Source organism: Corvus hawaiiensis, chromosome 8 (assembly GCF_020740725.1).
Source record: "Corvus hawaiiensis isolate bCorHaw1 chromosome 8, bCorHaw1.pri.cur, whole genome shotgun sequence".
In the NCBI taxonomy this organism is placed as follows: domain Eukaryota; kingdom Metazoa; phylum Chordata; class Aves; order Passeriformes; family Corvidae; genus Corvus; species Corvus hawaiiensis.
In genome coordinates this window covers 25,734,561-25,757,955 of record NC_063220.1, presented here as the reverse complement: position 1 = coordinate 25,757,955, position 23,395 = coordinate 25,734,561, and the positions used below count along the sequence as shown (strand labels likewise).

Below are 23,395 nucleotides of genomic sequence, written 5' to 3'. Positions count from 1 at the left end.
GTGTTTTTCATCTCAAAATGTCCCCATTCATTTTTCAAATTTGGGACCCACTCCAGCTTGCTGTGAAGCTGAAGGGTACAGGGACAAAGTGTGTGTGAGCTGTTACACTCTGTTTGCACTCTGTAGGGACCAATGCACCCATCATCCATGCAGCCACTTTTGGGTTGAGCTGCACAAGGGTTTTAACATTACACACACCATCACAGTGCTTCACAGCAAAAAATTAATGTCCTTCCACACAGGGATGACAGTCAGCTCCTGTGAGTCTAGTACTCCAGAGACTGGATTCCTTTAGCAGCTTGGTCCATAAGGCAAGGTAAATGCCCTCAAAAACCACCTCACCAAAATAATATTTTCGAGCAGGAGCACATATGAAGACAGAATTTCAGAGGGATGACAGCAGGAAGTAGTCCAAAACATCTGGAAACAACAGCTTGAAGCAATTTCTCAGTACTTCCCTCCTTTCTTCTGCCTTAGCATCCCCATAAGCCTGAATTGTCATAGCACAAAACCATCCCACACAATTTCTTTTCTCCTCCACAGCTCCAGGACAGTTTGGAGTTTTTCCTGTCCATATAAACCGTAAAATTTTTATTTAAGCAAGAATCATTATGTGGGAGAAAGGAAAAAAGGTGTCAGGTGGCAAGTGGTTCAGCAGTTCTATGTAGAGTCAAGAGGTGTTTCTAGTCCTTCGGGCTTATTTAACTTCTATTATTCAGATATATATGAAGGTAGGGGTGGACTAAGGCTCAGATACAATAAGCAGACTTATAAAGCTCAGGGGCATAGTTTATTGACAGTGTCCACAACAGCAAATTCAGTTTCAGCTACTGATTCTTGTTCTAAGCATGCAGGGTTCACCTCTAGCTGCCTTGAAGTCCCCACAGGGCTTTGCACACAGTTGTGCACAAGCCATCTCCAGTGCACACTTGGTTAGCAAAGCTCATGCAGCTGCTCCTTCAAAAAAAGCTGATCACTTTTTTTTGGCCAGTTTAGTTTTTGGCAAGCTTAATTCAGGCATCAGCATGGGATAGGGATGCGCAGGGGCAAAGGGTAAGAGAGAATTGGGGAGCCTCAATTTGAAGTGGCACTATAAAGTATGGAATTGACCTTTCCATCTCTCTGCAATTCCAATACAACTGTTCACAGGGTATATGCTACTCTGGATCAAGGATACCAAGGGTGTTTGCAAGATACAATGAGAGATTACTCGTTCAGTCTGGACAGAGGGAAGGCTAGAACAAATGCTTAAATTTTTCTCTCTGGATTTCCAGCTTTCATGGCAGAAAACATCATCTCATGGGACTAACTACAACACAAAGCTGCCCCTGTAGGCAGTCTGCAATACCGAGCTCAAAAGAACAGGGAAACCACCTCCTCCAACACACAAATACACACCTTATAGACACAGCCAGTGCAGAAGAGATAAGAAGGAGTCAGCAGACGCTTGTACAGACTTGCACTGCTTGCAAATAGTGACTGTCCATCATTGCTAGCTCGGGTCAAATAGAACAGGCTTTTGTTAACGTCTCCTAGCTATAGAGAGAGCAGTTCACACTTCCCGGAGTTATTGTTTGAGGCACTCTGCCAGGCAGCCTCTTTACACCCTTCATTTCCAGAGATTTTCTTTGCAATGCTAATTGATAGAGATTGCGAGTTTTGTTTTTAAGTCAGATTCCAGGAAAGAAGATGACAATCATTGCCTCCCCCTACTTTTTCTCCTTTTCTGCTGAGACATATGGACTTGGCCTAACATAAGAGCTAATTTCTGCCACTGCTGCAGTTTGACCATACACTAATCCATCAAGAACACTTACCAGCCCTTACTGCCCATGTTCCCTTGGCATCGTCATGCTGTTGCATGTCAGTGATAATCGAAACAATTGTTTGTGAGCTCCCGCATCTCCTCTCTAAATCCTATCAGGAAAATAGTATTCTGACCCTTCCTTTTGATTCATTTCACAAATAGGGAAATGGGAAGAGTGTGGGAAAAGAAGCAGGAATAGCCAAAGCAGGATGCTTAACAAAACCATCTCTTTAGTTCATAGATTGTCTTCAGACTTCCCCAAAAATCCATGGAATTTTGCTATAGATTTGAGTAGAGTCCAAATGTAGAAACCCATTCTGCCAAGGTTCCTTTATGCCAGTTGTGGTACATCTACAGAGGAATCCAAATCACAGGTGGGATATGCTGAAAATAGAACAGAAATGAAGGATACGTAAGTAAAGTGCATTTAGGAGCGACAACATAATTATTAGACAAGGACTAGCCACAGTGCTCTTTAAAATAACTCTTGAAAAAAGGTTTGTACCTATCCTATTCAGGGCATTGGAAGCATCTCTGCTCTCTCCCTCCAGAGCAGTCCTCATGTCAGGAGTTGCAAAGGTGACTCCGAAATCATGCTAGCATGAATGGTATGCTGAACTACCCAGTGCAGCAGGGCTCTGTCACCAGGCGCCTGCCTGGGGAGTCTTAGGACAAACATCCATCAGAAATCCCTACATCAAACATTTTCTAGGGCAGTACAGTGCTATTGATGTTTGAGCAGAACTTTCATCCTGAAGGAGGCAAGATCAATTTCACTAGTTGGTCTTCAGACATTAACACCTCATAAAAAGGCTGCTCATGCCCTGCTTATCTGGAATGTGTCTTTAATTATCTTTTGGTACACCTTTTGCAGCCCATTACTTACCAGTCAACACTGCTTTAATTATGGGCTTGGCAGTAACAGGCAGGTCTTACATCATTGAAATAAAAATGCTACAAAGCAACCCTGGAGAATTGCAAAGAGATTTCATGTTCAAATGGAAAACGGTGGAATTCAGGAAAGCAATACGGATTCTCATCCACAAAGATTTCATCCCATGAGCAGTACTTTCATGGCCAGGGGCACCCAGGAACCCTCCAGAGAACATGAGCAGGCAAGTGATGGTTGTGCTATCACCTGCTCCTCATGGAAAGGAGCATTTACAGCAGCCCCTCTTAGTTCAGTGTCCAGACATGTCCAATTCCATGGTGTGTCGTCAGACCAAGCAGGATGGAGGCACATTTTGCACCTTGAGCAAAAAGAAGCCAAAATTTATGATAATTCTTGCTTTTCAAGAGCATTTATTCCCCAGTCCAGAACTGGCTCTTGAAAGAGCTCTCATCTGCACTGAGCTTTCCCTTACAGTTAACACTTTTGTTATGCCAAAGCATTGCTCTAGCCTTTTCTCCTACCAGAAATAAATGTTGCTTCTAAGTCTTGAAGCTGGAGGCAAACAATATGGTTGAAAACACCATGCACTTTTGGGACATACCAGTCTTGCTCTTAGTTCCCACTAAAATCTATAGATTTGTTTCAAGGTGAAAAAGGCATTAGGTCAGTTTTAGGTAACTGGGAATAATCTCACACTTCGGTATTTCTCATATTTAACTCTTTAATATATGGAACTGGTTGTAATGCTCTGAAATCCAGGATAATGATAAAAAAGGTCCTACCTGCAAGACTGAATTTCTGTCTCACCTGATATTTAACTCTTCACCAATGACCAAAAATGGATCCCTGCCACGGGAAGGTAGGAGTCTATAACCAGCTCAGTAAATGACATATTGGTACTTTTACTTAGAATTTATGATGAAGACCTCAGTCATTTTCAGCCCAGACACTTCCTGACATGGGTGAGAGTTTCTGTTTTGTGAATTTATTCAGTCTTTCTCTGAATGTATGTAAAATTTTAGCTTCCAGAGCATCCTCTGACTAGGACATGTTGCATGAAACACTTACTTTTCTGTGTTCTGAACATGTAACTTGCTAAAATCATTTGGTGCTTGCTGCCTCCCACACAAGAATGTGGGGTGACTGTCACTGATTCCAGCAGTTCACACCGACCATTTTTTCATCAAACCCCATCACTTTCTACCTTCAGCCACCTCCTTTCCAGACTGAAGAATCTTATTCATGCTAGCTGGTCCATGATTATGTCCCCTATGGTAACTGCTCCATGCCTTCATCATTCACGTTGTCCCTTCCAGGGCTTTTTCCAGTTATGCTGTATCCTTCCTGAAAAAAGAAGATAGAGTGACTCTCAAAATTTAAGATGTAGAGGAGTCGTGGTATTTTAGCTATTATGAAAGTAACGTGTAGGTTTTTTTCCAGTGCTTTCCTAGCAGCTAACATTTGCTTTGTCTTCTTGACCCTCACTGAGCTTGCATTCTCATAGAATTATCTATCAAACTCCGAGATCTCATTTCTGAGTTGTAGTGGTAATCTGCTGTGAAACCTGAAAACAATTCCTTACTTGTACTGCCACTATGCTGCCTACTGGTGAGTTTTTGAGTCCTGTGGCAATCTTGAAAGAAATTGTCATCCCTGTTAAAGAGAAGGCTGCCTTAAATTTTAAAGGAAGTAAGACCCCAGGTGAATCTGAAGCCAAAGTATTTGTAAAAATTGTGTCTTTTATTAAGCAGTAGCCCAACAATGCCCAACACTGTTCATTTTTTTTTCCTGGCCAGTAGAAAGAAAGTCTTAAAAGACGGATGTAGGATAGCTGGGAAAGTGGTGATTAGTGCCCCCAATGTCATGCAGTACAATGTCGCCTGCTCTGGTGGAGGAGAATCTGTGTTCTGTGGCACAGACCTGCCGCCCACAGCCACACAGAACAGTGTGGACAGTGATCTGCAGTTTGGACAGGGTGAGCCTGTAAAGGGTTAGGATGACCACACGGGAGGACAAATCAGCAGAGCACTGAGATAAATATGATTTCCTTTAAATGTAATGGTATTTCATGCCCAGTACAGTCAGGTTCACAGGCTACATTACTTTATGGTAAACCTTTTCCTTGTACTCCATGCCATCTCCTTCCCTGTCTCCTTTCCTTTGTAAGAAAGTGTTTATCATCATCCTCACCCATGCTGTTTGCAGATATATCCTGTGACAGATCAGCTCCAGAAGCACTACTGGACTCTTAGCACCTGAGAGGATCAGACCTCTGAACTGCAGATGTTTTAGGAAAACGACTATCTTCTTCTTGTGCTGACAGAATACAAGCACACTCACATGATACTATAGAACTACAACAGATCTCAACTTCACAGTCTGCTGAACTTGATTATGATAACCAGTCACCTAAAGACGAGTGAATTTGGCCTTAAGGCTAGTCTGCTGGGACTGGAGACAAGTTGTCTGGAGTCTTCTCCTCCCTGTTTAAAGAGCTATTGCTCTAACCTCCCTTGTCAATCCTATTCCTTCTCATCTCCCAAATAACATCCCCACCCATGTGGCTGTAGTGACACATGCTTCCCACCCATCTCACCCATCTGCTAGTGAGTGACCCCACTTTTTTGCTAGATCTGTGCTGACTTTTTTCTATGGCACTTAGTTTTTCCATCACAATATTCCTATTCCAGACACATAGGAAAAAAATACTCAGGACTAGAAAACTGTGTCAATTGGCATGACTTGTTCATTAACTGAGAAGAACAAAAAGGATCGATTCGTTGGTCCCAATGGACCCTCAAGAACAGTTTCCTTTTTCTCAGCACTGTACTCTGTGTTTACTACCATACCACTTGGCAACATAAGGTCTTTCAAAATAGGAAGCAGTAATAGGAATTCCTTCAGAGAGAAAGAAGAAATAGTGTCAGATACCAAACACTATGTATTAAAATACACATGCACTGTCTTGAAGTGGTTAAAGGACAGAACAAGGTGTCAGAATGCTGAGGGTTTCTGGAGATTTACTCCTTCATCCTGTTATAACCACTGTATGTGCAGTAGGACACTGGTGTGCAGAGCCATGGCCCTGTATCTGTATGAAATACACTTTTGAATAGTCTGAGCTACTCAGGTTTTTCCAACATGACCAATATGAATGAGGCTGTCTGGTCACAACTGATCCTTGCAAAGTACATTCAGTTTAATTAAATAGCTTCCCCAAATGACATAAAATCTTTTTTTGCTCCCATACCTTCAAAAAAAATCTTGTCAAATACTTATAGTTTGTATCCAAATTTTAAAATTCCACCAAATCATTGTAGCAGAAATCCAACATCTATAAACTAAGGTTTCAAATGGATGTAATTGTTAATATTTCATTTTTTAAAGCTACCTCACATAATAAAAGACATCAGAGATATCCACAAAATATTTTTAGTAGGACTCAAGTTACTGATTTCCAGAAGACATGGGTAAAAACAAATAGAGAACTGTAAAGTGCACAACTGCGATCAAAACTGAAGTTCCCTGTGCAACCTAGACTTCAAACTGGTGAGCCTTGGCTGTCTCTTTACAAAGGCTTATTAAGGCAATGTTGGCTGAAGCACATCATGATAAAGGCAGCTGTTTCACCTTCCTTTTCCTTTTTAATAAGAGAAAAAAAACCCACAGTGATATTGTGGGTGAGCATATGGGATTCTGACATAAATTCACCTCTAAAATGCACAAACTGAATTTGTAGTAAAATCAATGAGAATTTAATATGTTTATAACTTACAGATGTTACCCAGTTCTTAATCTTTACAGAGAATAAAGTGTATGGCTGGGGACCCTTATAGCTGACAATTTCCAAGACTTGAATTATGCTCATAATTGTGTTTAAAATGTGACAGAAGTAGTTTAATCAAACATCCAGGGAATCCAATGACTAATGAGAAGGATAGAGCAGATATATGCAAAGGTTTACTCACTTCAAGTTGCAAAGGCTATTCACTACAGCAACAAAGAGAATTACTATACCAAATTGTTTCTTCTTATGCACGTCTCATTACACTTAACATTTCCTGTAAGTCTGGGAATCTGCTGAAAATCTTGACCATTAACCTCAACAATGTAATGCTTGTCAAACTGCAACATGAAATATTTTAAAAGACCATACTTTTCCTTAGCTTCTCTAGTCTTAGAACTAAAAGATTAAGGTGATACAAGTCTGAGTCCCCATTAAAAATTAAAAGTGACAGAATAGTCAAGTTAACTAGCTACATTAGGAACCAGACATTGCTTGCAGTGGTTTCATGATAGCATTGTGCCATTTAGCTCTGATTAAAATAAAAGTCCTGTTGATAATTCTGTTTCCTTAGGTAACTTTCCCTGAATGCATCCCATCTCTTTTATACCAGCTTCAAATCCAGTTTAAAATTGGCTTCAGTTTATTTCCAAGTAACTTCCTAAGAAAAGCCCAGTTCCTAAATCCTTACTTATACAGAAAGTTGCTGTTTAAACAAGTCACATCACCAACTCTAGCATGATGACTCATGCCATAAAATTTGTTCTGAATTTGACTAATCCTCCCTCCCCCTCCTCCTTTTTTTAAAGGAATTTTGAAAGACAGAGAAGAGCTAACGTGTCTCTATCTATTCTCTGGCATCCACCGAGAACACCAAACAAAAGAGGCCGACTACCTGGCAAATACCCTTTGTACTTCCCGATGGAAGTGAGATAGTCAATATCTCTAAGTTAGAGATAGCAAATGTTTCTAAACAGAAGAGGGAACAATTTTCTCCACTAGTAGGTGCAAGAGAAACTTCAGTATTTGAAAACTGAAGAGAGTGATCTATTGATATGAATAGCATGTGAAATTAAGTAGAAAGATTAAGTAGAAAGAATGCACAGGTCCATCTGGTTGTTTCAGTAGAACTAACCCACCTCAGTGTGCACACCCCGTCACAATGGAGACCTTGAGACCCCCTGGACACAGCTTCAGTGAAAAAAGCAATTTTTAAAAATGAATTTAGCTGTCTTTGAAACCTCAAAGAGCATTGTATGTCCCATCCTCATGGTACTATGTGGTTACCCTACCTGTAGATCTCATAAAAAACCTCTTTCAGTTTTAGATTCTTAATAAGTACTTGAGTGTTTAATACCAACCTAATTTGAAATCTAAACCAAGTAGTGCAAGTACAAGAAAAAAAGTTTGTATGCAATTATGAGGGAATATGCTTTTTTAATGCTTTTTTTCCTTTCCAACTTTTTTTTAAGATTATGCTTTCCCTCTTTTCTATGGCCTCGACTACTACACACTGAATTTAGCAATGTGTGCAGCCTGCAGCAGGGTAAAGCTAGGTTAGCTCATCTGCTCCAGGGCTTACAGAGCCCTGTCATGGGGCTGGCAGTTGTGTTGATTGCTCCCTATCAATATCTGCATGTTCTCTAGCACAGGAAATGCCTGAGAAAGGACAGGGAGCTGTGGCAATCCTGTCACAACTGACATGTGTTCCAAACTGCAAATCTAAATCTGGCTTTGGTAAGCATGGCCAGAGCTGCCCTCTGTCTGCACTCAGCCTTGGTGGTGTGCTGTTGAGAGCTGCCAGCTCATAGCAGCATGCCATTCACTCACTTTTTGGCACTGATTAGGATAAAAGGAAAGGAAATCAAAGTAGAAATCTCAGAAGTTATGGTGAAATAGTTTTATTTCCTGTAAACTTGGCAAAGTGAATTTGTTCTGCATTTTTTTTCAATAATTCATATAACAGTGTTTGGGGATTTGTAGTTTCCAGTTTAGATTATACTTGTCAATAAATGCCATTTACTGACAGATAACATTTCCAATGCTGAAGCCACAAAGATAGCTAATATGTCAAATATATGAGGGCAAAATTGCAAACCTTTGCAAAATATGATAGAGCAAGCTTTTCAGCTACTCTGGAAAATGACTCCCTCAAAATTAGTTGTTAGGTGTACCTAACAACACCTAACAAACACAAGAAAGATTAACCACTGAAAGCAGTGGATGTTCTGTTTTATGACACCTTCAAAGTAAGACAAAATGCCCCTTGAAAAGTATCCTTTAAGTAAGCGCAAATCACTGACCTCTATTCAGAGAAACAAGATAATATTTAATGGCCTGTGCTGGCCAGACTAGATGATGCTACAGGTCTCCTGGCTTTAAATTATTAGAAATGGAACTCTATTCAGCTTCTTAAATACTCTAAATACTCCTCTCTTTGTCAAGAGAAATATCCTGTTTTAAAAAGTCGTCAGGTCAAAGACACTGTCCTGGATTAGAAATGGAACCTCTGAAAGTCCAGGCCCCACAACAGGTCAGAGCAGGGAGTTGTCTTCATGAACTAGTTCACGTTCAGGTGGCAAGGCTGTTGAGATGTCCAGGGCTGGTAGAGCTACTCACGTCAGTCAACAGGGCTGGCAGGGAGTGGGGGCTGCTGCCTCACATGAAGCTAGAAGAATATCACAATAAAAAGATAAATCAATTATTTTTTGCAACAGAGGAAGAAAAGTAAGCCAGCTCGCTGTCCTCTGCCCACGATGTCACAGTGCGGGCGGTCCTCACTGGAGCGTGGCAGTACGGGTGACACGACACCGTCTCTGACCCCACCTGGCCACCAAAGCCGGTGTAACAAGGCAAGCGCTGCAGCAGCGCCCGGCGCTGACAGCCGCGCCTTTGCTGTGCATCCACTGCCCTCTGCAGCCACCGCGGCGCAGCAGCACGGCCATCCCTTCAGCCCGCGGGCTGCCCTCTGACTACGTCCTAAACACTGGCCTTGCTGCGACCTTCGGTGATGCTCCTGGTGCGTGGGCAAGGTGGGCTCTCCTTGGGCGGGGCAGTCCCAGGCACTTCTACCACAAAGCTCGGCCCGTCTCAGGATCTCAGCACCACCTCTGGACATGGCATTACAGGCAGAAGCAATTGTGTAGAATGTTCTAAAGAGGAAGAAATTAACTGATGGGCTACAAAAAACCCGGAGACAAAAACCACAAAAAGTTTAATTTTAGAAATTTCTCTCAGACACTAAGACGTAAGTGGGGTCACACATTCTTCTCTCCAGCATCAGCAAAACAACCCAGGGAAATTTATTAATCAGGTGTAAATCCACATAGCCAACCTCACTAGGTTTTGCAGATGGGATCCCAGCAACAGTTTTACCACTGAAGGAATTTTTTACCAAAGTCTCCTGTAATCTCCAAAGAACACCCCAGAAAAATGAGGGAAAGGGGGGAAAAAAGCGCAAGCAAGCACAGTGCTTTGGGCAGGATTAGACGGGAATGAAATAGAGACTGGGAAACAAACCAGTCCCAGGACAGAACAAAGGTAACCCAAAGACACGCAAAGTCTGTCCCCTCTATAGTGACCATTTTCTGCAACACAGGGCTCATGCTGGGGAAATGTCACGACTTGCTGCATTAGTTGTTGCAGAGAACAACAGCTCTACAGGCACGTCATTAACACGTAATTAACAGAGCAGCGTGTTAAGGCTTCAGGCAAGGAGAGAGAACAGCACGGTCAACATTTCTCGCTATGTCTACACCGTCAAAGTCATGTCAAGAAACAGATAGCAAAGCTCAAAGGAAAGCATGAACCCACCCAACCCCCTCCCAACATTTCTACCCCTGAGCATCCTTCCCAAGGCACTGGTGACTCATCACCGAGACCACGGTCCCAAAAAGGCACAGAATAGGAAATGCTGGATTTAATACGCTTTGAATCGCTAGTTTTCAAAAGGGAAGGTACTCTGTACTATTCTAGATAACAGCTGAACTGCTCAGTGGTAGGAAGGTCAATAGCTGTTTATTTTACCCCAGCAGCGAGCGCTACTGCTGCGACCCCGGGTGTGCTGCGGCAGGGACAGTCCCCCGCCCCGCCGGCACCGGGGAGCGCCCCGGGAGCCGCCACCGCCCGCGGCCCCGCCCGCTGCCACGAGAGGGCGCTCCGGCACTCCGGCACGGGCTGGGGCCAGAGCAGGGGCTGCCCTGGAGCCGGGGCTGCCCGGGAGCAGGAGCTGCCCTGGAGCAGGAGCTGCCCTGGAGCCGGGGCTGCCCGGGAGCAGGAGCTGCCCTGGAGCAGGAGCTGCCCTGGAGCCGGGGCTGCCCTGGAGCCGGGGCTGCCCGGGAGCCGGGGCTGCCCTGGAGCAGGAGCTGCCCTGGAGCCGGGGCTGCCCGGGAGCAGGAGCTGCCCTGGAGCCGGGGCTGCCCGGGAGCCGGGGCTGCCCTGGAGCAGGAGCTGCCCTGGAGCCGGGGCTGCCCGGGAGCAGGAGCTGCCCTGGAGCAGGAGCTGCCCTGGAGCCGGGGCTGCCCTGGAGCCGGGGCTGCCCGGGAGCAGGAGCTGCCCTGGAGCCGGGGCTGCCCGGGAGCAGGAGCTGCCCTGGAGCCGGGGCTGCCCGGGAGCAGGAGCTGCCCTGGAGCCGGGGCTGCATCTCGGGCCACACCTGCTGCGATTGTCCCATTTCCTACATTTCCTACATTTTCTCCACCCCTAAGCAGACCGCTGCAGTAAAAGGGCAAGGAGTCAAGCTGAAAAACTCACTCCAATTTCTGTGCTGTCCCACACTGCGTTCGGTACAGAATCACAGAAACGATTAAGTTGGAATAGACCTCTGAGATCATCAAGCCCACTCTATGACCGAACACCACCTTGTCAACCAGACTATGGCACTGAGTGCCATATCCAGTCTTTCCTGAAACACCTCCAGGGACAGTGACCCCACCACCTCCCTGGGCAGCCCGTTCCAATGTCTGATCACCCAAAACCTCCCCTAGTGCTGTTCTGGACTATGTCCTCTTGTCCTGCCACTGGCTGCCTGGGACAAGAGACCAATTCCCAGCTGGCTACAGCCTCCTTTCAGGTAGTTTTACAGAGCGATAAGGTCACTCCTGAGCCTCCTTTTCTGCAGGCTAAACAACCCCAGCTCCCTCAGCTGCTCCTCACAGGACTTGTGGTCTAGATCCTTCCCCAGCTCTGCTGCCCTTCTCTGGACACATTCCAGCAGCTCAACATCCTTCCTAAACACAGGGGCCCTGAACTGGACACAGCACTCGAGGTGTGGCCTCACCAATGTCAAGTACAGGTGCATGACCCCTCGCCTGGTCGTGCTGGCCACACTATTGCCGATCCAGGCCAGGATGCCATTTGCCTTCTTGGCCACCTGGGCACACTGCTGGCTCATGTTCAGCCAGTGTCGACCAGCACCACCGGTCTTTCTCCCCTGGGCCACTTCCCAGGCACTCTGCCCCGGCCTGAGCTTGTAGAGGCCAAAGTGCAAGAGCCAGCACCAGCTAACGCCGCGGCCAGCCCCGGGCAGGCGGTGCCGGGCCGCGCCCCCACCCCTCGCCAGGGGCCCGATGGCAGCGCCCGCCCAGGGCTGGGCGAGGCCGCCTCCCCTGGTCCGTGACGGCGCAGCCCGACCCCAGCCCGGCCCCGCCCCGGCCCCGCCTCCCCCAGCCCGGCTTTAGCGGCGGCGGCGCAGCCCGACCCCAGCCCGACCCCAGCCCGGTCCCGCCCCGGTCCCTCCTGCCCCGGCCCGGCCTTAGCGGCGGCGGCGAGGCCCGGCCCCAGCCCGGTCCCAGCCCGGCCTTAGCGGCGGCGGCACAGCCTGGCCCCAGCCCGGCCCCGCCCCGGCCCCGCCTCCCTCAGCCCGGCCATAGCGGCGGCGGCACAGCCCGGCCCAGCCCGGCCCCAGCCCGGCCCCGCCCCGGCCCCGCCTCCCCAGCCCGGCCTTAGCGGCGGCGGCACAGCCCGGCCCCAGCCCGGCCCCGCCCCGGCCCCGCCTCCCTCAGCCCGGCCATAGCGGCGGCAGCACAGCCCGGCCCAGCCCGGCCCCAGCCCGGCCCCGCCCCGGCCCCGCCTCCCCAGCCCGGCCTTAGCGGCGGCGGCACAGCCCGGCCCCAGCCCGGCCCCGCCCCGGCCCCGCCCCCCCCAGCCCGGCCTTAGCGGCGGCGGCGCGGCCCGGCCGCACAGCGCGGCCCGGCGGGATGGCGGCGGCAGCGGAGCGCGGCCGCGATGGCAGCTGCCACTTCCAGCGCTCCCGGCTCCTCTGGATGGTCGCCATCATCTTCGGCATGGTCGTCCTCGGTGTAAGGCGCGGCGGGGGGAGGGAGGGAGGTCGTTCAGAAGCCGCGGGGTGTGTGGAACAGGCTCCCTGTACCGTCCCGGTGTGCGCGGAAACGCCGCTCCCTAAGATAAACTGCGGGGGAAAGGAAACTAGAGGTGCTGCTTTGGCCAGGCAGGGGGAGGCTGGACAGAGCCGTGCAGGAGGGCCAGAGTGAGTGAGAAACCGCTTGGCCTGCGAAGGGAAGCGAGGCCGTGGCGCTGGAGGCGCGTCCCGGGCGCGGTCAGAGCATCCTGGGCGCGGCACCAAGCGAGGGTTTGCGGGGCAGGTGCCCTGGGAAAGGGGCTGCAGCATTCCCAGAACTGGGAATTGAGGCACCGAGCGTCAGCACAGCTCACTCCGGGACAGCTGTGGGGCATCAATCCATAAGGTGCATTTACAGGTGAGGGCTTTAGGCACAGGTTGTACGAACTGGTGCTGGAAAAACACACGAGTTCTGTCACCACGTTGTCTTAATTTCTAAAAACAGACTTCAGCTAAGTTAGGTTGGATTACTGGAGTAGGGATATTAATGGCAGTTTTGATGTATCTTAAAAAGTTTATGAAAGTCATCCATTGACTTTCACATGTTGCGATTTTCCTTCTGTTTGTGTATGGATTTTCTAAACTTAAGAACTACCACTGTAAAAATGATGGTCAGGGCAGGTCAAGCCACTCACAAAACAGTGTTTGGACTGTTTAAAGAAACAGAATGAGCTTTAAGCAGATTCCCTGTTTAAACCCATCATCTTGCCACATCCTTGGCATAGCTAAATTTATGTGTAGTGAGAAACTGCAGCATTGATACCAGAAGCGAGATAAGGCAGTGTGAACTTTGGCCTGGCCTAGCGCTCACTTTACGTCCCCAATGGACTCTGAAGTGCACAGCTCATCCTCCCCGGCTTGTGGAAGTCAGGGTGCACAGTGGCAAACACTGCGGACAGCTCCGTGACAGGAAAGAAACCTGGAAAGAAACGCTACATCTCTGGTTTTGGGATTGTGTTTAGTTATCTTCTGTGCCCTGTTAAAAAGAAACAAAAATCTGACATTTTCTTTTTCAAGGGACAAAAGAAGAATGACTAATCTTCTAGTTTTAGATAAATAGTTATTCCTCCTAAACAGTGTATTCGTTGTTTGGCTTCTTCAGGTCACTTACCTCAGATTAACTTCTTCAGGACAAAGTCTTTTTTGCAGCTTCCATGTCTAATAGATAATGAGCTTACTTAAATGCCACTTAATGTGCAGATGCACTCTTGGTACCCAGACTGCAACCTTAAACTTATCCCCTCAGCATCCGGTGTGTCAAGGAATAGAAATTTCATAGTTGGAATCTTTCAAAGGCTACTGAAAGAATATGGGTCTTGGAGAAGGTTAATGGAATGAAAGAATTTAAGTACTATGAATAAATGAGCCCTACACCATGGACATGGGGGATGAGGGAGCAAAAATAAAGCTATTTTGAAGGTTAAATTGGTAGTACTTCTACCTTAAAGTAAGCTAACTACATTGTTGGTTTGTTTTGTTTTTTTTTTAGTGGGTAACACTTTGGCCTTCAACTATACCTTATAGCTATTTGGGAATATTTGGTACCTTCCTTAATTATTTAGTGGAACACCACCACAAATGGGTATGCTACGGGTAAGTTCTATTTGACTGTGTAATTATTTTGCCTCTCTCTTGTACTTAGTCTGTGTTAGCAAGCTTTCCTGTAACCCAGTTGTTAATTAGATTTAAAGAGATCTCCTTTCATGCTCATTATAATTAAGGGTGTGGGGTAATAAGTATGTAGGAGACTAGACAGGCTAAGACCAGTTTGGTAGTTTAAAAATTGAACTTGGAATTTGCCATCAATGCGGTTTTAGCAAGAAAGGGAAAAATGTTAAGATACTACTTTTGATGACAGTTATTAGTCCAAAGTTATCCTTGTACCACCTACTGAAAGTGGTTTTTTCTCAAGCTGTTGCTTGAGCAGTCCAGTTCTTTCTTTAGGAATCTTCTTTTTCCAGTTTCAATTAAAGAACATTTTCTACCCTGATACTCATTTATCCTGATCCACATGAGAAATAACCTGCCGAACAAACTGCATAGTGCTAAGTTTTGCTGAGTTACAAAGCTGAGTTTTTGCTACTTTAATTAACAAAAGGGCTGGAAAATATTTCCCTGAGCTCACTGACTTCCTGTAAAGACACAAATCAGTAGGGCTTTCTTGTTTATTGTGCCATGTAGAACCGTCATCTTTTCTCAGAGCATCTTTGCTTTAGCAAGGTATTGAATTAATCCTAACTGAATATCCTGTGTAACTTTTTTTTCTTCAGAAGCTTCTATATGAAAATTTGTGGGCCAAGTGTGGCTTATCAAGTCACATTATATATTCTGAATCTATACATAGAGTTATTTTCATAGAACTAAATCTGTAAAAACTTAAGGAGCTCCTTAGGACCACTAAAAATACTTGTGTAAGTAAAAGGATAGATTTTGCATGCTTAACTAAGATTAACTTGTACTGCTTTCTCTAAGCATTTGGCTTTTTGGCTTAATCTGTGCTGAACGTTTTGGAAGCATAGTGGGTCAAGGCTTATTGCACAAGTTACAGTTGCTCTGATTTTCTCAGTGGACTTCAGTTTCTTTTAAGTGTACACATATGGAGGTTTTTTAAGATGAAAAGCACCCCAACCTTTCTAGGTTAAAATAATTTGTCGCTTCAGTGCTTTCAGTTTTATATTCTCTGCGTAATGCATCTTGGATACAACAGTCTTCTCCCTAATTTTCCACAAAATAAACCGTGTTTTCTTTCCACCAGGTTCTGGGTATCCTGGTTGATTCACATAGTGGAAGCCCTCTACGGTATTAAGTTATGCCAGTAAGTTGTTCCCTCCTCTCACTCCAGCATAGGTTCTCTGCAAAGGATTTCTGAATCAAGTGACATAACCTACAGACTGGTTTTGGTGGCTCTCAGCAGCAGTATGAATTCAGAGGATACTGGTAAAATTCTTCTTGCAGTGACAGTTTGCTGTCCTCCACAATTGGTTGCTGCCAATTCTTCCAGTGGTTACTGTCTTGCAGGGCAGCAAAACCAGGGGCTGGCAACTTGCAGAACCGGCAGCAGCAAGGTTTGCCAGAGCTTGTCTGGCAGCCTCTGACCTCCCTGTTCACTGGGTAACACTGCTGCTCAGGAGGCAGGGGGAATGATAGATGGTGTAGAAATAGTGAGATAACTTCAGGTGTTACAATTTTATCAGATCTTACCTCATCAGGATTGCAATACTGCTAATTACACGCTTAAACCATTGTGTCTGTATTGTGAGGATACAATTGGACACTTTCATTTGGGGACTGTTTAAGATCTACTTGTATCTGCAGGTTAGTGGGATAAAATGCTCAAACTAATCAGACTATACAAGCAAGGCCAACTAAGTCTTACGTTAGGATAACAATTTACCTGGAAAGGAGTGCTGTCCAAACCCATCGTCCTGCTCATTTGACTTGTGCTTGCAGTCATTCGGAAGAATGTAGATACTGGTTCTCATGCTCTGCAGGGTAGGTGGCCAGTCTGTTTGCCATGATAAAAATGATGGGATTCCACATCATTTGGGTCATTCACTGCTGTCTGTCCCAGGCTTCTCAGGTGACAGCTCTTGGAAGCAATGGGATTTTATTTCATGGAATGCTGTATAAGGGTTGGGGTTTTTTTTAAGATAGTAGAATATGGATGAATAATTTCTGCCTTCAGAATGAGAGTTAGTAATAATTTGTGTTTATCAGACTCTCATTTTAAGTTATGTAGCTTTGAAGTGAAAACTTTAAGTCTGACTGTGCAGATAGATGGGTATTTAGGCTTAAGGTGATTCTTTTAAGTATGAGGAAGCTTGACTACCAATGAACATACCAAATGAGTGTACTGTAATTAGTTTAACCAATGAAGTTTTACAGAGTAGTGTTAAAACCCACAAAAAAATCCGCACAGATAGCCTGCCCATCATCTCATCAGGAGTGCTGCTTTAGATTACCTAACAGCTATACTTCTATGAGCACCAAACACCATTTATTTTTACTTATGTAAAAGTGATGTCTACTTGGCAGCATCACAAAGGAGGCACAAAGAAAAACTGTGAGGACTCAGATACAAATTCGCTAATCAGCAGTAGTATTGTCATTGGCTCTTGGCCTGTATTGCTGCCTATGGTCTATTCATTAAGCTTGCTTTGTAGCAACAGGTAAATTTCTTAAGCCCTTGTTCTCTAGTTTCTGCACTAATTTGAAAATGCTGCAGCTGAGATTATAAACAAAAAAGGTTTTCATATCTGGTAAGACAGTTTAAGAATGAACATTTAGCAATGTTGTGTTAATCAACCCTTGGGGGATGATCATTTTGTATGTGTTAGGCTGTGGAGCAATGAAAGCTGAAGTGTCCTAGCCATGGTCAATAGAGGGGCCTCCTTGTACACTGAGGGGTTTTAACACAGCTATGCCTGATGGAAATGTGAAATCTCTTGGGTTTGCTGTCATGTTTATAGTTGTTCCTTTCAGTAGGAATACTTCTCAAGAACAACGAAGTGGAGGAAAAAATGACAGTGTCTGTAACATACAGAAAAAGTCACATATGTTAAGTTAAAACTAACTAATATAGGAAGGTCTCTTCTTCATAAATAAAGTGAAGTGCCTTCAGCCCCATTATGTGTCTTTTGTCTAGCCACAAATTCAGGTACCAGTGCTTCTCCATCCCTCATCACACAGTCATTGTCAGGTCTCTGCCCTGCCAGCCTACAGTCTGCCTTAACTACCACAGTCAACAAGAAATTGTATTCAGACTTGTGTGTTAAGATCAGTATTAACCTGATTAACCAGTTTCTTTGTTCTTTGTACACAAACTTCTGGGATAAGTAATTTCAAATAGCATAAACTGAGATTGCAATTTGTATATTGTTGAGGAACTTGTATGCATAGAATTTCTGAAAGAGCTGTTGTTCAGTAGATAGCTTAAAATCCTAAACCCACAAGAACCGGTCTGTTTAGGTAGCACAGGAAATGTCTCAGTAGATGGAAATTAATGTGCTAAGCTGAAATGTTTTAATCCATTCTGAATATCTAACCTTACTTTATAAGTACCAGTATAGCCTGCAGGACTATAAGTTTTGTGACACATTTTATGCTTTTGTTAACGTTACAGATCTAAAGGAATCACTGACCCGGCTGTTCAGTTTCAATGGTTCGTTCAGACCCTTTTATTTGGATACGCTTCCTTTGGTCTCCTGGTGTCTTACAAGCCTTCAGCCAAGAAGCAATACTAGAAGATAATGAAAGAAGTCACTTCTCACGTACTTCATCCTCATTTTTCTTAAAAGACCCCCACATACATGTCTAGGTGCTGTAATTAGCAAAATTACATTCCTGCTGCATGATGCAGTGGCCTTCTACTCAAGCAACTCTCCTCTTACTAAGCAACACAATTATAATTCTCAGGGCCCTGTGGGTAGTTCAGTAGAAAACCAGCCCTTCAGTCTTGGCACTGCCAAATTTCAATCCTATTTGTTATGCAAGAAGCCAAAAGTTGCTCCTCTGCAGATTTTGGCATGTGTTTGCTGTCACTGACAGCTACTAGTAGTGATTGATAAATTACCTTTTAATGAGGAGAACTGTTCTTCTACAACAGGGAGGTTATTGAGAGCCACAAGGCAGCTTGCACCTGTTTTGCAATAGGATTTAAATTTACCTATATTTTCTCTACAGGACTGTTGTTGGTGTTGTTGTTAAAGCCTGGTCTTCGTACTTTGTTTTGTCTGCTTATTTTGTTCCACAAAGGACAGACCACTGTATTGCTGCAGGCACGTTGAAAAGACCACGTCTCAGCTCACGCTGAGGTGCAGTGAGCTTGGATACATAAAGCACTTTAACTTGGTTTAATACACGTGCCTTAAAATTCATGCAGCATGACCTCGTCTTCTGAATGAAGATTTAAAGTTATGAGTTATTATAGTATAGAGTAGCTTTGAGGGCAGCTTTTTCGAGAAGTAATTTATTGTCTAAAGAAAAAAAAATTATCATTCAAGAATCTAGCTGAAAAGTTGATATTTGGAAATGAAATTAGATGTAGTGAATAAACATATACCACTGTTTCCCAGATGCTGGTCTTCTGAAACCTAAGGTTGAGACACCATCATAAGCACCCCTCAAGAGTATTTCCTGTATGTGTAGTGAGTCTTCCATCAGATTGTCTTTTAGTTTTGAATATCTGAACAAGAATTTAGCGTGTGTAGTTTTAGCACTTTTAAAAGGAATAACTATTTAAAATACTAACTCTGGTGTGGGGAGTAGTTTTGCCATGCTACTGTTCTGGAAGAAAGGTAAGAAAAGGTTGTTCTTTCTCTAACCTCTAAGAGCTCCACAAGGCAGTAACAAATAACCTTGTGCAGTACCTACAGACTGTAACACTTCCATGTGAGAAGCCTTATTCGAGCACAGGTACATAAAGTTTTTGCTTTCAGTGGGTACTAAAAGCATGGAGAACTGAAGGGTTTGAAATGGTGGTTTGTTTATTCTGTTGTTGTTGAATGGTAAACTGGTAACTTTAACATTTTATAGAGAAGTAGAAACTCATTTAGTGGCTAGAAATCCAACTAGAATGTCAAGAGCCTGAGCTACATTTTACTGTGTAACCTTTGTCTTAGTCTGTGACCCTGGAATAAAGATTTCTAAAAAGTGAAGAAGTTGTTTGTTTTTTTTTTTAATTTATCATAGAAATAAAATGCCCATGCAAAGTACATAGACCCCTTCTTGGTATCAGTATCAGTGTTCCCACTTGGAACATGCAGGATCAGCTTTCCAGAGTAAGTCCCATCACTCATACTACTCTGCCTTCCTCTCCCATGGCCAGTCTGCACTCCAAGCACTTGTCAGGCTTACCCTCAGCCCTTCCCCTGGGTTCTGGAGAGGCTACAGGTAATCACAGCTCTCTGAAGTTACCCACATCCTGTTAGACTCCACCTAATTAGGCAGGCTTCCTTTTAGACAGGCAATGGCAAAGCTTCCTCCGTGCAGCCCAAGGAAGCTACAGTAGGAAGCTATAGTAGAAAAAAATATGTACTGCCTTAGTTAAAAATATGACCGAGCTAGAACAAATTCTAGCCAGGCACTGGTATCAGCAGCATTTTTTGAAGCATTTTTTGTTTAGCGTGACAGATTTCAGCAGCTTTCTCCATAGAGCTTTTGTTGGGCATCACATACCAAAGATTTTAGAAATGCAACTGCCAGGTATTCATCTACCTTCAGACACTTTCTCTCCCCAGCAGCAGTTCAGTTTTAACACTTGTTAAAAAAAAACTCCAAACAAACCAAAGAGAAAAACCCAAACAAAAACCAGCCAGTGTTTGCTGTCAGCTCTGTCCCAGAGCTGTAAACAGCACAGATGCCTGTTTGCTAAAGTTTCATAACGCCATCCCAACTGCAAAGCTGAGCAGCATGGGATAAGCAATGCTGACTGACCTTGAGGAAAAGGAAGAAACCCATAGCATGACAAGACTGAAAATAATATTGAGATACCATTTCTGAATCAGTGTTTATAGCATCCTTAACATCACGTAAGAGAAACATACCCTTAATACGTTACAAAATTATTTTAGAAAGCTAGCAGGAGCATGAATCCACTCAGCTCACAAAGACACAAGTTACCGGCTACAGGCTCTTTGGAAACGCTTCTGGTTACCCCAGGCATAAGCAATTTCTTCAGGCTATTCCAATAGCAACAGTAAAGGATTACTCTTAATCACTTAGAGCACCTCCTTCCCATGCAATCAAAATGCCCTTTTCTCAGCAGAAGGGCAGAGCAACAGAAGTGTACCCTGTGTTCCCACAGGCTGGGCCAGGTGTCAAACCATCCCCATCAACACCCAACCCACCCTGCCTGCCAAAGGAAAACACTTGCAAGTTGAAGTAATTCAGTGTAACAAAATATTTCAAAATACTGCTTCCCATTGAAAGGAAACCCCAATGAAACACACAGAAGAGCTTTAACTTTTGAAAAACACCACTAAATAAGAAGGTAAATCACCAAGAAAGCTAAGCTGATACTGATAAAGGTTTTCCAGGATGGATTTTTCTGCCAACTAGGCTGGTGAAAGCACTGAAAAATAAATGTTGTTTAGACATCCATTTCAAAGTGAAAACAAGAAAAAAACCAACCCTTACTATGAAAGCTTATGTGCAAGACTGGGTATGCATTATATTAACAATGTAAAGTAGATGCCAAGAAAATTAAATCATGATACATGGAAATGAGTGTAATTTACTCCTTAAAGGTAATTAATCCAGATCAGCGTGTTTGGCAAATCACTGCTCAAATCAAGCTCTGTTAAGGAGATCTGGATATGTAGATCAGGATATACAGCATCAGCTCAGAAACACTGCTGAGCCTGAACAGAGGCAGTGAGAGGTCTCCCACCCATTTTCAAGAACTACTTCTAGAGCCTTCAGAGCTGTAGCCAATTTTTGTGAGGGAGCGATGAAAAACTCCTCCCAGAATCTCAGTATGTTGTCTTGTTTTGCCTCTTTTTCATGCTGACCTAGATTTTTCTAAACACAACAGGAGTCAACTAAGCCAGCCTTTGGAAATAGTGTTGGTTAATTAAGGGCATTTCATTTGCTTTGAGGCTGGGCAGCTGGTCCCCTGAAGAGCAATAGGGCCCCGGTGAAGCTGGGGAAATTTGGTCACTGCCATGGAGTCTGCAGTGACTTTGACCACTATAAGCAAGCTCTTTGAGGTCCCACAGTGTGATGGTTGTGGGCATTCTGGTACAGTCTCTGTATGCAAGAGTCACATGAACAGCTCAAGAAATTACCCCAGCTTGCGGAAAGCAAAAGAAACAAAATCCCTCAGTATTTCCTTCACTCCTGCTCCTCAGAAGAGCAGTAATAATATGGCACAATCCACGTACTGTACTAGACCTTACACAGCCCCTGCAACTCCAAACACACCTACAGCAGATGCATGAGGGGAAGAAGGAGGGGAGAGGAGGAAAGAGAGGCATAAGGAACATTATTGTATCACTTATCAGCATTCTTTGAGATCATTTTCACAAAGGAAAACCACGCAGGTGCCCCTTGAGGGAATACACAGGGTGACCAATTTACCAAGTTCAGAAATCACACAATTTAAAGTGTCCTTCTAAAGACACTCTAGACCTCTTATGAAAAGGAAAACCACATCCTTCTCCAAAATTTCAAAAGTGTGAAGGATAGGGTATTTTCACAGTTGCAATCTGCCCCTGCACCCACCCACACCAGGCAAGTAAATCAGAGTACCTTTAGAGGAGCTTTCAGACATCAACTGCACAGGACAAGCCCCTCGTATCCTTTGTGTGGGTGCACTCAGGTGTGACTGATCTGGCTCTGCCCCTTAAGGACTCTTCCTTTCTTCAGACTGACAGGCTGTATGGGCTCAGCTGTATGGGATGTTGATCATTATTGACATACTTCAAAACATTCATATTTTATTAGAATATTTTCCGAATACTGCCACTAGTTTTTGCTGCAGTTTTTAAAAAAATGAATAAATAAATAAATGCTTTTGAACAATGGGAAATTCATCAGCTCAGGAGGGAACAACATACAGAAGGATTCCTCCCCTCCTTTGAGATGTAGCAAAAGGTTGGGAGCACGTGAAAGCAAAGGTTTGTGATAGAAGGAAACTCTACAAAGCCAATACCCTATGCATGGCAGACTGCTTTCAGTTAAACAGCAGAGAAAGTGACAGGAGAACCAAGGCCATCAAATAAATGACTGGCAGGAATTACAGCCCAACCCCAGAGTGTTGCAGTTTCCTTTTTCCTTCAATAAACCACATGCCTGTGTTTGGGTCTAGCAAAAGTTTAACAGTAACAGGTCAAATGCACTTACTGCATTGTGGGATGGGGAGTTTGTGGATCTCCCAAGAGCAGTAGGCCAGAAGGCAAGGTGCTGCCTGGGAGGACACACCACCTGCATGGGGAGATGAACTGCTCCTGATGCTGCAAAAACATGTACTGGCAGAGATTTAGATGTTAATCCCCAGCTAACAGGACCTGGCTGAAGAAATGAAGGAATCAGTGTGGGAAGAGATTTTGTTTCAATTAAAGATACACCTTGTTTGCATCAGTCCTGGGAAGAAGTTGTGCTGTGCCCCTGACAAGCAGTGTGTGCCTAGGACAGCTCCCAAGGCTAAGTGGCTTAGCCCCAGTGGAACTGCCTGGGTCAAGGCATCCTCTGCCACTGCAGACAAGACCGTGCACTTTCGCCAGCGCTTTGCTGCACCCTGGAACTGAAGGACCGGTTCCCCAAAGTTTGTGATGATTGTAATGAGAATCTCTGAGAGCTGATCTCGTGGACTTCCCTCACCCACCTGAGCCCAGCCCAGGACACCCTGCACCCTGCACCCTGCCCAGGAACACAGCTAGGCACAGCCAAGGCCCAGCGCAAGAAACAGCACCTTGTTCTATGCCAGTAAGGAGAGTCCATGCTGGACTTCCACCCTGCTGGGGAGCAGGCCAGGAGTCTCCCCTGCCACTCCACAGGGCCAGAGCAGCCATCCTGCCCAGCTGGGCTCTCCTCCCTGGCAGCTCAGAGCTCCCC

The 23,395-nt window shown here is 44.8% G+C and overlaps 1 protein-coding gene and 1 long non-coding RNA gene across 3 annotated transcripts; one reads left to right on the top strand and one right to left on the bottom strand.

Moving 5' to 3' along the window:
- Positions 1–771: 771 nt before the first annotated feature.
- LOC125329498 lies at positions 772–22,192 on the bottom strand. 2 transcript variants are annotated; one of them, XR_007205177.1, is made up of 4 exons: positions 22,091–22,192; positions 3,904–4,043; positions 2,946–3,057; positions 772–2,191 (listed from the first exon to the last, which is right to left on the bottom strand). It is a non-coding gene; the product is annotated as an uncharacterized LOC125329498 (long non-coding RNA). The 2 variants fall into 2 exon arrangements; XR_007205176.1 differs by lacking the exon at positions 22,091–22,192 and having other exon boundaries at positions 3,904–6,479.
- On the top strand, positions 12,645–19,497 carry TMEM254 (transmembrane protein 254). Its single transcript, XM_048311616.1, has 4 exons — positions 12,645–12,782; positions 14,331–14,434; positions 15,597–15,656; positions 17,964–19,497. Exons 1-4 carry the CDS (start codon positions 12,681–12,683, stop codon positions 18,082–18,084), a joined length of 387 nt encoding a protein of 128 aa, XP_048167573.1. The 5' UTR covers positions 12,645–12,680; the 3' UTR covers positions 18,085–19,497.
- Positions 22,193–23,395: the final 1,203 nt, after the last annotated feature.